This window comes from Phaeoacremonium minimum (genome assembly GCF_000392275.1).
Source record: "Phaeoacremonium minimum UCRPA7 unplaced genomic scaffold PA7_03_scaffold_84, whole genome shotgun sequence".
Lineage (NCBI taxonomy): Eukaryota > Fungi > Ascomycota > Sordariomycetes > Togniniales > Togniniaceae > Phaeoacremonium > Phaeoacremonium minimum.
In genome coordinates, this window is record NW_006920991.1 from 120,273 (window position 1) to 134,881 (window position 14,609).

Genomic DNA, 14,609 nt, shown 5'->3' on the forward strand with positions numbered 1-14,609 from the left:
GTTGTGCGCTGTGACGGCTGTTTCGACGGTTTATGACAGCTTTTTATACTAATGTTTAAGATCCTCGCGATGTTTTGCAGAATTGGAGGACTCATAGATCAAGAGATGTTGGCTCAGTTAGGGTTTTGGGAAAAGCGAATCTGATCTGCTTTCAGAAAGAGTTTATAATCAAGATGCTAGAAGACCAGGTCGGCCTAACCTATTACTTGTATACTTGTACAATGCATCTTTTTCAACTTTTCCTAACTATTTTTACGACGCTAGCTTGAGGAAAAGTGTCTGTATGTAGTCGTTGCACGGTGAAACGGCTCAACCACCACTTCACCAAGAGCTCTCGGTCTTATCGTACACCTCATTCCTCACATTACGGTGTGCAACAGCTCTTCCACGTCAGAGTTTAGAAGGATCAAGGCTAAAGCTGCCTGGTCTGCCGAATCATGGGCTCCTCCGCGACTAGTTCAACGGCTCTCCAGTTCAGCTACAAGCATCCCCTTGTTGCACATGCCTTTGTAGGGCAAGGGTGATGCAATTTGTGAGGGAGATGGGCCATCAGAAATGACAACTTCCATCTCCTCAGCAAAATCGCCTCTGCAAGCCACCTGCGGATAGTGTTGTCATTTGTCCGGATCCGTCCCGAGTTCATGGATTGGTGATACGAGCAAGCGTAGGACCAGCAGGCCATGTATGTATGGCTTTTCTGGGTGTGACAGGGGCTGGCGAGGCTTTTCTGTATCCAGATAGGTTGCTTGACAGATGATTGATAGGTAGGACAGACAGCCTGCATGAGCTCTACATGTCGCCCACCTACTATGGTTGCCTTCGGCCTAGAATGGTAGATCTGCGTTGCCAACAAGCTTTCTGACGGAGATGTTACGGTCAATGTAAAGAGCTTCAATACAGATGTCCATACTCGGTTGCTCTTTCAACACATGTGATGCCTCTACACACAGAGTTTTTTTTCATGTGCTACTGCATGATCAACATCAGCCCAGTCACACTGGTTGGACCTGACATATCGAGTAACTCTGGCATGCTGCATATGTGACAGGTCAAAGATTTCATCGATGAATGAGTTTATGAGACGACTAAGGATGAAACAAATACTTTGGGGAAGCAGATGCTCATCCTTGGTAAAGCCAGGAGCTGTAATTAGAAGGTACTGGTCTCGCAGCCTCAAATTGTGAAGAGAGTTCCAATTCCTAGAGTACTGTTGAGCATAAACCAGCCACTGTTCAATATGGTTTGACTGTGGACCTGCAACCCAGAACGCCCAGCTGCATCTCCCGGACCTTGTCGAGTATACCGAAACCAAGCAACGATGTCTCGCTCCACAATGAGAGCTTGACTACAGCAGGCTGTGAGTTTAAGGAGGAATTCGTTTCTTTTTTCTACGACTACACATACCCCGGAATTCCCAATTCTGCCTCGCCTGACAAGCTCTCTCTCACACCAAAATTTTGCCTGCGGATCAATTACTAGGCCACTCAGAACCAGAGAGTTTTCTTTTGGTCGCCCGTGTCTCACCACACACATGTGGCTTCGCTTGCTATCTGAGTATTGTGTAGGCTGCACCTCTCTCCGAACCGATCGATAGTCGCGACACGGCCCTACCCAGGCGAGCCAGGTCAGGGTGTTATTATTGAGCTAGGTCCAGCTGCAGTATTGGCTCGCTACTGCTTCCATCGATTTCACTATATTTGCCCTAGACAGTCAGCTACCTAACCGAACCAGCCTGCCGCAATGCCTGAAGACGATGTCCTAGCAGATCAACACCACCCCGCTGCCAGGGCTGCCGATCAGCAGGGACCCGCCTTGTCGCATCCATCGACGGCTTACACGGGGCAGATGGCGATCGCTTCCGGAGTTATTGGCACGGCCGGTTTTAGCCCATCCCGGGATCTTTCTCCATTACCGGATACGGACTCGCTCCCTCTCGCCGGCCGGGTCGGCCCTCGCTGCACTAAGTGCAATCAGTGGCACTGGGGCCACACCCTGCAATGCACTGAATATGCAGAAATATCAAGCAGGAATCAGTGGTTCAACTGCAGAACACTGGATGCGAACGAGCATATTCCGTCTTTTGGAGGCCAACTACCTGCTTCAAATGGAGACACCGCTCAAAAGACTGGTCCTCTACATGTTTCCACTTCCCCCTTCAACTGGTGGCAGTTCCCGGCAGAAGTTCGAAACATAATATACGACTTCTCTTTACACTGGCCCAATTCGTACGCTCTCTACCGGAGTTATAACAAACAATTGCAACTCTACTACCGGGACCTCCGTCTCGGGAAACCCAGAGCCTTTCCCCAGTTCACAGGACACATGAAATCGCCGACCATTCTCCTCCTTTGCAAGATGATCAAGAACGAGTGCATCCACATCCTGCGGTCTCGGCCCTTCATCATTGATCAAATCCCACCCTGGCTGCCCGGCGCTCTCCGACCAATGAAGCTCTTGGGTTTCGTCGGTAGACAAACGCTCCGTAATCTCCGGTATATCGACATTCGAATTGCCCTGGGAGAGGGTATAGGGAGCGGTTGGGTCTGGAAGGACATTCTGCAAGAGATTTTCGATGCTCTCCACGACGAGAGCCACTTTGTCACAATGCGAATCATGATCAAGCGCTGCAATGTTAGCAATGCCTCCCTATGGGACTTCGAGGAGCAGAACAAGTACCTGCAGATCAAGGATATGATTGCTTGCTTCGAAAAGGCTGCCCCGAATGTCTGGACCCCTGGGCAAGTGATCGTGGAGGATTGGGTTGTGCAGGGTCGCCGGGCAAGAAGAGTTATGTCACATGTCCCCGAGGATGGTAGGCTTAGCATGAACGCCCCTGGCGGAAATGTCGCTGATATTTGTGCAGAGCAAGAGATGTACTACTATCCGAACAGAGACATATGGCCCGGATCTATGCTGGAGTTCGTCCAGCCCAGTGATCCAGTCCAGCGCAGACCTTCAATCGGGAACTAAGACACTAGTGATGATGATATTGATAGCGGTCATGATAGTGATCACGATGACAACATTGTCGGCACGCAAGGTTGTCGTTCACGGGGATGGGGCTCAGGAGCCTCGAGATGGTAAGTGATATTTGACATCTGGAGAACTACAGGAAGAGAGACATCATGGCAACCATATTTGTGTATCAATAAGCGTGTGAAGGCCAGTCACCTATTTCCATCATTCATCACCAACAACAACACGCCAATGAACCACGGCATCAAACATGCAGAAAGTAATAAAATAATGGTTGCCTAGTCATCAAGTCACCAAGGATGTCGAGCGTGCAAGCGGGTCATGGGACGAAATAATCGTTGGGAATCGTATGATATCATGATCTCATGAGTCGAAGTTCCTCTACCTTTACTAATCATCAGGCTCGTCGGTCTCTTCGACTTGTCTGTCTGAACCAAACCAGCTTCCAAAGTCCAGCTTCATCAGGAGCCTATCGACACCGCCAACCCGACGGGGAACATACTGGCCTTCCTCACGTAGTCCCTTCCCGCCTTCAGCCAGGCTGGCTTCGCCTACCAGGTCAGCTTGGTCACCCACAACGAGCCCCTCATGATCGGGCTCGACGGTGCGCAGGATTGCTATGCATGATTCTATGCCCTTCTTGACGCGGCCCTCTGTTGTGCCGATCTCTGCCTTTACGTCTCGTTCCTCACGCTCGAGGTCGACAAAAGCGTCGACTACCCCGACGTCCGCTTCGAGATCCATAGATGTCCAGATCCCGTGTAATCGGTGAATGAGTGCCACGAGATGGTCTATTTGTAGAAGAAGCTCATATAGGATGTCAGTGAACGACGGTTGCGTCAGGAGGATGCAGCGACAAAGAGTGATAAGGTATAGGCGGTGCGCCACTGCCAGAGTCTGTGGATCCGGCGGTTGGTAGGTGTTTTCTTGTTCTCGCCCCGGTACTATCATCAAAGCCGAGGTTGTTGTGGCAAGCCAAATATCTTCATCCTCCTCATGAGTATCAAGCTGGCTTTGGAGGTGCGAAGAAGGCACTGCCTTCTTAGGCTGGTCTGGTCTCTCATCATCTTTGCCAGTCGTCAGCCATCGCTGGAAGCCTTCCCAGAGGCAGGCCACAACTTCCACTTGTAGGTATGCCTCTGTTTCGGCAAGGAAGAATATTGCAGCACTACAGGTAGTCCATGCCTTGCGCATTGCGAGGGACCGAGTTGTCTGCCTCTTACGTAGCATGAGTGTCTTCTCCCGCCCACTCTTTGTAGTGCCATGTGGCGGAGCTGGTGGAGGGGGGTGATGTCGCCTCAGTGAAGTAATCTTCCAAAGATCCGTTAGGCGGATATGTGCTCGTCGGATGGACTGTAAATATGAATTGATAGCGGTGTAGGTCTGAAGGTCGGAGTTGCTCAGAAACAGGTCTTGAGGAGAGGGTATGTCCAGTGTCAGGATCACAGGAACAGAGAAAAGGAGATTGCGAAAGGGGGTCTGCGCTATGAGGTTGGAGGTCAGCTTTCCAGGAGTCGACGGCCTAGACTTCGCCAAGGTTAGTCGAAGAAGTTCCCTAGCTGACTCGAGGCCTTCATCCTCATCTGCATGTTGACCTTGCATGGATCCCATAGCAGCCCAGGCCCTGCTCAGCACCGCAGCCACTTCACCTTCCTTCACTACAACATTACCCAAGCCTTCTCGCTTCTCGTACGCAAGATTATCTGCCCTCCTCCACCTGCTCCGTATTTTCTCGTCGGCTTGCTGAGTAAGAGCCATGGCAAACTCACCGCGGCTGAGTAGGAAGAAATCTCTCAGGAGTTGCAGCATGTCAAGCACTTTAGATAGTGGCAGCAGCTTCTGTAGAGTGTTTCGAGACAGATACAGCCTGATACCGGTGATTGTTCGTGAGAACGTGGCGCTGTCGAGTGGATACGACAACTTGGCAAGTTCCTTCAGCTGCGACGAAAGATGATCAACACCATGCACGCCAGACTCAAGACCGCTCTTGGCACGTATTTGGTGCAAAGAACGTCCTATAAACAGCATGGACGAAGCTGTTGTTGCCGTAACAAAGGATGGCAGTAGACTGGCCACGCTGACGAATTCTTCATCCGTGCCATCTGCTCTTTGGACGAAGAAGTCTTTCGCGCCGAATCCAGGTAGGCGACCGTATAGGATCCAGGCGGAGACTTGCTTCAACCAAGCTGTCTCGCCAACTTTGATCAGGCTTGATGCTGTCTCCTCAATGTCCACATATCCAGTCTGGAGCTCATCGCGTAAGCGGTTGATAATACGAGCCCCGGTGCATGTCAAGATAGTCTTGTCCTCTCGACGTTCCTGCTTCAGCATGAATTGAACAATTTCCCAGAGCCATTCCATTCTGCGTGTCCATCCCGCGAATTCGCTCACGACAGCTGTCAGTGGCACAATGTTATATGCTCCGACCAACCTCGAATCACCTCGTAGCACGGACTCCTCGACCTCGAGCACTTTGCGCTGGAAAGCCGCTAGGTGGATGGAGTCTATCGCCGTCGCGACAGCTCGACATATCGTCGACGGGTGCGACGAGCTGATCTGGGAGGTGAAGCTCAGTAGCTTGATGTGCAGATCACTGAGGTGCGCAACAGTAGCGAGGAGCTCCCGCTCAGGAGGTGAGACTATAGAGCCCGCATTGGACTCTGTGCGGTCGGTTCGGAGGAGAGGGGAGGGATGGCCTGAGAGCGAGAGGAGGATTTCGTGGAGCATTTTGGTTGGGACGGCCTGTAGCTTGTCAACAGTCTGCAAGCTTGCCTCCGTTGCGGCGCTTACTTGTGCTGCCGCTCAATAGGAGGTTTCTGGCGATCAAAGCGTGCGCTGAGGTCTTGACAAAGTAATACCATAGCTCCAAGTATTTCGAATCGACAGCACATTGATCGCAAAACAATGGGTGACGTGCGGGCAGAGCTAGGACCATCAATCGTTTGTGATGAGGTTTCCTGTGATCTAGGCAACCATGGAAGTATTGAGGGTGATAAGCAAGAAGCAGTCTTCGTCGTCGTGGATGCTCAGGAGGCACCCGGCGCCTATACAACTCGTGCAATTATCAGCAGGGGCTTCGCCCAAGCCACGTACAAGACCAGGGCCGTTATTGATCTCGCGGGGTATCAAAGCTGACTTGCGACGCGGTTGCCATGTTGGACGCGACGTTGACTTATCACCTGACCGCCTATTAAAGCGGTTAACTAAACGTTAATTTAGTTGCTGTTAAGACTAATTTAGCGCCGGGCTTAGCACTCTTAATGTCAGTTAACACTTCGAAGTTCACCTCAGTTACCACGCACGACTTTCGATGAATGCGCTGTGATTACTTAGAGCTAAGTCTAAATGACTACCAAAAGTTGCTGCCAACATGAAGCCCTGTGTCAGGTGTTTGCAACAGTAATTCCATGCGACTCTTTCGTGAATTCGGACGTTCATTTCCCTCATACCATTCATACAAATCCAATCATCAATTGTTCCCAGCTTCGTGTGCCTCGTTAATACTTAGTCGATGGCTTCTTACCTTCTACTCCACTATAGGAGCTGGTGGTATCCGAGCCGTTATCTTTGGCTTCTAGGAGATGCGGTGGGAGCGTAGCGACACCACCGTCGCCACCTCCCACGACAACGTCGCCTCCACCATTGGCAACTCGGCCGATGACCATGCCCTTGGCTACGCTCTTGATAATGGCCCTACGGGACACGCCGGTGACATCAATGTAGACAAGCCCAACATTCTTCACACCGCCACCAAGACTGCGAGAAACATCGCCAGCTTCTTCACCCCACTTATGCTCGACGACCGTCGTGGCAGCTGTGGATGTGGATGCCAGGAGGTTGCGGCCAGCCTGCTCGATGCCATCAGCGACGGTCGAGAATGCCATCAGGCTCTTGTTCAAGATTCCAGGCTTGTAATCGTCCAAAGGCTTGCCATCTTTATCAAAGCCTTTTTTACCACTGCCCTTTGTCCGACTAGACAGGGTGGCGCCGAGATTCTGTGCAACTTTGCCTATCGATCCAACGGTCTTGGAGGACAGACCGGCAGCGTTGGTGGTGAAGGTGTTGATCCTGCGAATATGCTCTCGAGTCGCCGGCTTGAAGGTGACTGGCTCAGAATTTGGCTTGGTCTTTTTCGTGAAACTGTCGGCCTGGCTCTGCAATGCTCTCGATACAAAGTCTGACGTCGTGACAATCAATCGCGAAGCCGCCGCGGCATTGGATACCAAGAAAGATTTCTTATAAGCTGGGTGCAAGATGATCTCGAGATCCTCCTGTGAAGCCGGCGCAACGGCTATGTTTTGGCTTCCGTCTTGTGGAAGTGTGATCTGTACTGGATCTGCAATCGAAGATGTTACTTATGTCCTGTAATCATTGACCGGAGTGGTGCTCTTACCTTTGGATCCTGGTTTCAATTTGGTATCTTCAACCACGTGGAACCCATCACCGAGCTCGCCAATGACACTCCCATCTTCTTCATCGACAAGAACTATCTGACCTCCACGATTGGAGCTATGACTGCCCTGGACATAACCCTCCCCAGGCATAAAGTCGGCCGGGTTATATGCGGGAAGCTCATCTGCCAAAGCGGACTTTGACTTGGAGGATGAGGGGGATGTAGTGGATTTCTCAGACTTCTTGCCCTTGCTGATCTTGGGGGGTGGCGCTCGCTCGAGGAACGCCGTGCATTGCGCAAGGATGGTCTCAAAGGTGTCAACATCCTCCTGAACCCCTTTGCGGGTCCCCAACTCGGGAAATTCGATGCGAGTGAAGGCGCCACTGTCTGGACCGAGATCCCAACGGGGGATGAGGTAGCTCGTGGGCGGCTGGTGGTATATCTGTGTGGTTGCTGGGAGAGGAAGGTCTAGTTCAGGCGGAAGGTGTAAGTGGAGGTAGAAATCCTCCTCCGGAGCATCACCTTGAGAATCAAGGGCAGAGTCGGCAAAGGGAGAAGACGTCGGCACCATCAGCAACGAAAGTGTCTGTGGGCCGGCGGGCGTGAGAGACTCCTCCTTGCCATTCGCGATGTGGTATGCCGACACGCCATTGACGGCATATAGCAGCTTGGGGTCCTGGCAATCGTGTTAGCCTATCATGTGTGTTCTATAATTTGTCGAGCTGGACAGTGCCAGTTGCTCACATTGTGTCCCGAAGCCATGGCGAAGGTACTTTGCGTGTTCCTTCGGCCGCGACTTCAAGCGCCACAGCTCTCGTGAGGAAATGCTCAAGGCGAGCCGCGCGGGGAGTTATATGGAATCGCGGCAGACCAGGAAGCTCGTGGAGGGCGGGGGCATGGAGGGGTCAGAATGACGGCTGCGGGCGAAACGGCAGGCGGCGCTTGATGCAAGAATCTATTCTTGGGACAGGATGGGATGGGTGATGAGAGTAGTCCTTGTGATTTGTGACGAGAAAAGGCCGCGCGAATGGCTGTCGGTAAGAGGGGATTGGATGCTTGCACGAGATGTGAAGAAGCGCACATCCGCAGAAGCAGGCGCTTAAAGAGTGAAGCTAATATGTGAAGCTCACAGCGACGTCATTTATCATTGGGTGGCTCCAGGGGGCGGCCTCCCACCACCTTGACCTAATCCCCGCCACCCATCGCCCATCACCATATCGCGCATTTCAAGGATAGCATGGGGGGGCTCGAGGGAAGGCAACTGAATCCAAGAAAAGCTGCTGCACGAACTGTGATGCCAAGGTGGAGACACGACGCATTTTCGCCATCTTTGGACCCTGCTCATCGCCAATTTGCCGCGCCGCCGTTTTCACTCTGAAACGTTATGGTTTGAGGGTTCCCATTTCTAGCGGCGCCTGCAGGGAGGTATAATCGTTAAAAAGTTGGGTACGTTTGCCGGCTATGGTTCGTGTAAGTTTCCAACTTACTGATCAAGCTTGAAATCTGACTTCACCAATGCCGCAGAGTGAAGTAACATGACTGACAGCTGCAATTCTGAGGTGCAGAGCCAACCTACCATCACAGCTACGCCGTAGGGCCGCTTGCCTTCCAGGGTACGACTTGCCTTCCATTGATCGATTGTATAAGAGAGCCATATAGCCGCACTCTAAATGCCGACGAAGGTAGTTACCTAGGCTGGTAGATCTATGCAATTATATGCAATTAGGTTTCAAGAGCGCGGTTGCCCGCCCAAATGACGACTGAAGCTCAAACTGAGCAGTAGCCCTAGACAACAGTTACGAACAGGATGGGAGTCATGAAGTCGCGGTCGTGGTCTCCTTATCTGGTGACGGTCATATAACCTACCTTATCTAGTTTTTGCCTACCGACGTCCTTCCTTGCTCCAAATCCTCAACTATAGGTTCATTGATAGAATCTAAGGTAGGCAGGCGTGACCCGATTGACTTCTTCATTTCATCGCCATTACACTACGGCCACACTTTTGCTTTTGTGGTTAGACTATATGGTAGACTCTGCCACTTACTCCTCCCCTCCATTGTAATCCCCTCATTGCTTTTTTCTTTGTCCAATCTAACCGACGAGAGAGAGTCTTGACTCGGCCCTTCGATCGTCCTAGAAAAGCGCCGTGCCTGCCGCAGCACGGAGATGCATCGAGTTCGGCAGAGGGGGCAGAGAAGTCAACTACCCGTGTCTCACTTCATTCAGCCTTGGGCGGTCCAAGGAGGGTTGGTTGCATTGCTGGCTCGGCTAGGCTTGAGATATCCCGCGTTGCCTGCAAGGCTCAGAGGCTAGCCAACGAGCCAACCAGCCACGAAGCAATAGATGTCAGGCATTGCCCGACATACTTTTCAGTATTTGCGTGGAAATCTTCGATGTTTATCCATCAGAACAGTGCGGTGGATGCATAGGTGCATGATGTCGGAGCTTTCAATAGGGTAGGCATGCCCGAGTATCGTCCTCGTGCCGTCGCCTCGCATCATTGACTGGAGGTGTCTGAACAGATGTACATACTGCAGGCAAACAGCGGTTGGAGACGTCCACGACTCCTTCGGGATGGTTCCCATTACCCGCGACAACGGCTTGAGAACGGGTACTGTACCGATGTCTGCGTGTAAGCCGGCAACGGGCCTAGCGATCAATAATGCATACTACTCTGCACCGTGGGTTGTTGCCAGGACGTTGCGCGCACCAGCTTGAGTCAGGAGCTTGCATTTCTGCAAGCTGAAGTAGAGAACTATCATGGTATTTCGGAAGACAGTCCAGACCGGGTTCTATCAGAGACAATGATCAGCCACACGGCTTGCTAGCTTGTCAGGGGGCCCTTGGATTGCAAGCCCCTAGTGGACGGTCGCCTTGGGTATTTCACTGCATCCCACACGGTTGTTTGGGTCTGAGCGGACCCTAAATCGTGGGATCAAATACCTAAGCCCTCTAAGATGTGATCTCTGGTAGCAGGGCGGATTACATTTGATGGCTGGCCAGCTCCGTCTTCATCTGGCGTGATCCGGTCTCGCCATATCCGCCTTCATACATGGCATTTTGTGCACATATGTATACACACTGCTGGCAAGTCGCCGCCACGGGAAGGGGCTTCTCCAATCCGCAGGGACCATTTCCAGGCTTAGGCGGTGTATCCAACTAACATCAGTCACGCTCCAGACCAGCATACCTTGATCCATACGGGACCGGGCGTGTGACAATTTGTAGCGGCCGTTTGAAACCACGAAAAGGGGGGAAGCCTCTAGAGGCAGCCGTATTCATGGCTCGCCGGCTTTCCCATCTTTGCCGGGCCCGATGGCTCGCTGGCAGTGATTGAATTTGGGCTCTTTGATTCCGGCGATCTGGTCGAGTCTGTCAGATAGACCATGTTAGTGCGCGGCCCAAGATCCTCAAGCAGCTGATGACCCCTCCCTGCGCCGCGTGGGGTTTGATCCTAGCTAGTCTGCCTCGATAATCGAAGTCCCTTTGCTTTTTCGAGAGCTTTGTTCGACAAATAGCAAGGGTCCTGGCTCTATCCGACCCGACCCGCCTCCGCGATGGGCCTAGGAAATGAGCAGCTACCGCCTGAGTAGCCTCTCTTCCATGATCGCACACCTCTCTTAAAGCTTGGACGGCGCCACGGCCGTCTATTGCATCCTTCCATCCGTCTATCAATCAACTACTCTTCCTACAATACAAACATTTGCGCCGAAGACACGTACCTTGCCTATCTGTCCTCTGGCCTTGTCCAGTCCTGCCCTCCTTCTACACGCGCAGCTACATCTGTCTATGTGCCACGCACTTCATGCTGTCAAACATCTCTGCATATTCCACCATCACACATACGCCAAAGCAGCTTGCCGTTTTCATACCCCGTGCCACTCAGCCGACGGTCTAGAGACGTCTACTGTCACATTGGCTATCTGAAGGAGGTCAATTCCTGATCCTAGCCAGTCATTCAGCTCGCATCCAGTGCAAAACGGCTGCGTGCATACCCTTGAATGCTGTCACACCCCCGCCGCAAACATACTATCCACCCGGAAGGCCCTCCCGGCCAGTGGCTTCGGGTTGAGGTGTCAGGCAGTCCATTCGCTTGCCCAGATATTTAGGTCGCTCCAGCACCGGGGTCGACGTTCAGAGCCTGTGCTCTCTTCTTGTTCCTGCATCGACGTCTGCGGGCTGTGCAATTGAAGCCTGCACCGTGGGGTCTTGGGGCAAAGTGCTCACAGTCATTTGACATCCTGCTTCGACAATCATCTAAAGGGGTTGGCAGGCCTGCCACCAGGCCCAAGTCGCCACGATTGCTTCTCAACTCCGCATCCAGTCTATCATCTCCCCGCCCGACCCATCGGACCCCGATGAGACGGCCGACTCGGTCGAGTCCACTCCGAAGCGTACGCACGAAGAAGCATTTAGCGCCGGCCCCGCTGACCCGCCGCCGTCGATCCCTCCGACCCGCACTGAACCGACTCAGCAGGTAAAGGACCCCTCAAAGGAACCGTCTCAGGACGGCGAGGTGGCTCAGGGTTCTAGCTCTACACCAGGAGGGACAGGTGAGCAAAGTCAAGGTCCGGAGGATGAGAGCCAGTCACCCGAACTCACGATGATGGAAAGCGCGGAAGATAGGAGGATCGCCGCCATGAAGCGGCCACCAATGCGGTCTAGCATAGCTTGCCTCCGTTGCAGAAAGTCCAAGATTAAATGTGACAATGACGGAGGAAACGCCCCATGTGAGACCTGCATCAAGCAAGGCAAGGAGTGTAAGTATCCAGAGGCCATGCCAGTGCCTCCGAAACGTCCAGAGCCACCAGTGGCAACTAAAACTGAACGCGAGGGCGGTTCGGAACGCAAGCGCCTTAAGAGAGTTGACGATGCTACCCGCCTGGAACATAGATACTCGGGGGCTACCTACGCTGAAGAGGTTCTCTCCGCTCCGTACTTGACGGAGACTGTGTGGCTGCAGATATTCGAGATCTATCGATTACATTTTGCAACGGAACTCCCTTTTCTCCACATGCCTACAATGAAGGAGAAGATGAGCAGCAGATTCAGAGCCAACTCGCCTGATGCGGCACCAGAGATCAATTTTGTTCTTCTTGGGATACTAACCTTGACTGCTCGTTTCCACCAGGACCTCGTCAAATATGTCAATCACGCTATTGCGAATCAAGCTGGAACCAACAAGACACGTCCCACCCTTCTGAAACCAGATGCGACAGCTGCATCAGAGTACTTCGCTGATGCCCTGACAAAAGCTCTGGGTCCTTTGCGGACTAGCATGACGGCCGCTTCTGTTGAACGAGTTCAGGCTTTTCTCATGTTAGGGCTCTATGAATGGAGTCAATCGCGGCCAAGAAGCGGCGGGCTTGGAGCTTGGATGTATGTCGGCCTAGCCATTCGACTTGCTCAAGCTCTTGGTCTTGGCTTTGGCGATGAACCTGAAAAGCCAAGCACTCTGAGCACAGCGATCAATCGGTCGCTCAAGCCAAAGTCAGCATTACCGCCGGCAGAAATGACGACTTTGAAAGAAATCAAGAGACGAACCATGTTTAGCTGCCTGATCCTGGATCGTATGCTGGCTTGTGGCAAAGAACGTGTATCGACGATTCGTTCGGAAGACCTACAAATCCAGCTACCATGTACCGAAATGGCCTTTGATCTCTCTGAAGAAGTGAGCACGGCCTTTCTGCAGAGTTCCTCAGTGGAACCACGCAAGATATCTCACCGTAATGACAGTGTGCTCGCTCGATTTGTGAGGCTTGTGGATATCTGGGGCGAGATATCCAAATACAGTTTTGCAGGCGGCCGTCTTGTAGAAGACCGGCCCCCGTGGGATGAAACGACCCAATTCTATCGGCTTCGAAAGAAACTGGAGGAATTTTACTCAGATCTACCGCCGACTTTCACGCTATCCTCCTCCAATTACCATAAACACGAGAATCACCAGGCTTCAAGCGTGTACATATCTTTACATATGCTTGGATCGGTCTGTCAAATCATGCTCCACCGGGAGTATATTCCTTTCATCCCCATCCGTTGCAGGAAACCGGTAGGTCCTCTTGACGAGCCGACCTTTCCCGAAGGCAGATATGAGATACCCGAGCACTTCTGGGAAACAAGTGCCGAGAAAGTGTTCAAATCTGCTCGGGATATTGTAGATCTTATCAAGTTGAGCCGAGACAAACTGCCGATGTCATCACTCGTCCTCTTTGCGATATGGACTGCGGCATTCGATGGCATATATGCATGGCATTTTCGCCACATGGACCAAGGTCGCCACATGTTGACCAAAGAGGATGCGCCACCTCAAGGGGAGGAGGAAGATATCACAAACACTGGCCCGACTGGGGTGACTTTTCAGACGCTGACCCGCATGTCGGGATGGCTGAAGATGGCAGGAACCTATGTCAAATACTTCCGAGACATGGACAAGTTTTACGACCGAGTCAAACTGGATCACAAACGACATGTAAGGAAGAAATTGCCTGACGCTAAAACTACGAGTGATGGCAAGATGAGCATCAGACTGGGTGGTGATGGGGGAGGTCTGGACGAGTGGAAGTTGCAGAATTCCAAGGTGGTCAATAATGGTACAATCCTTGCGGAGGACGAGAAGCAAACCGAGGGTTCGGATCGGTCGAGAGCGAGTACAATAGATCGCTCCTCCATCGGGCCCGATAGTTATGTTGCTGCCAGTGTCGCCAGCGCTGCCAGCACAGATCGCAGAACACCAAGATCGACGCCGTCGCTGTCTATGCCATTCACAGCAATTAACAGTGGTGGCACTTTTGTACAAAGTGAGCTGCAAGATGGTCTGCCAGCAGCTACTGACAACACAGCAAGCTCGTGGACGAGGTACTCGACTCCGCTACAGGCTCCTTATGTATTGCAGTCCCCCGTGCAGCCTTCTTACACGACAATTCCACAAGGCATGAACATGCAATCTATGTACCTGGGGCCAAACGGCGAGTCCAACATATTCCAGTTCGAGGGTATCAGGTTCGAAGAGGCATTGAAGGACATGGACACACTCTCTTACGGTACTGCTCCGACCGAAAATGGGTGTTTCTTCGGTCACCATAATGGAGCACTGATAGAATCTTTTGGAGGGCTACCTGCTTGGTTCCGCGCGTGGGAGTGAGCGGTCAGCGAAGAAAGCGAAAATTGCAACAAAAAAAAACACATTCAGCCTCGTTGTTTCCTTGCAATTACGTGGGCTCCTTCAATGTCGGCTTGATTT

General features: G+C 52.2%; 3 protein-coding genes across 3 annotated transcripts; 1 reads left to right on the top strand and 2 right to left on the bottom strand.

Annotated features, from left to right (window-relative positions):
• Positions 1-2,322: 2,322 nt before the first annotated feature.
• Positions 2,323-2,970, top strand: UCRPA7_1373 (hypothetical protein; the record flags this gene model as incomplete). The annotated part of the gene is made up of 1 exon (XM_007913954.1): positions 2,323-2,970. One exon carries the CDS (start codon positions 2,323-2,325, stop codon positions 2,968-2,970), a length of 648 nt encoding a protein of 215 aa, XP_007912145.1.
• A 396-nt stretch (positions 2,971-3,366) lies between these two features.
• On the bottom strand, positions 3,367-5,703 carry UCRPA7_1374 (putative spc97 spc98 family protein; the record flags this gene model as incomplete). The annotated part of the gene is made up of 1 exon (XM_007913955.1): positions 3,367-5,703. One exon carries the CDS (start codon positions 5,701-5,703, stop codon positions 3,367-3,369), a length of 2,337 nt encoding a protein of 778 aa, XP_007912146.1.
• Positions 5,704-6,473: 770 nt separating this feature from the next.
• Positions 6,474-8,131, bottom strand: UCRPA7_1375 (putative spg20 protein; the record flags this gene model as incomplete). Its single annotated transcript, XM_007913956.1, has 3 exons — positions 6,474-7,312; positions 7,370-8,045; positions 8,114-8,131. The coding sequence occupies 3 exons, from the start codon at positions 8,129-8,131 to the stop codon at positions 6,474-6,476; spliced, it is 1,533 nt and encodes a 510-aa protein (XP_007912147.1).
• Positions 8,132-14,609: the final 6,478 nt, after the last annotated feature.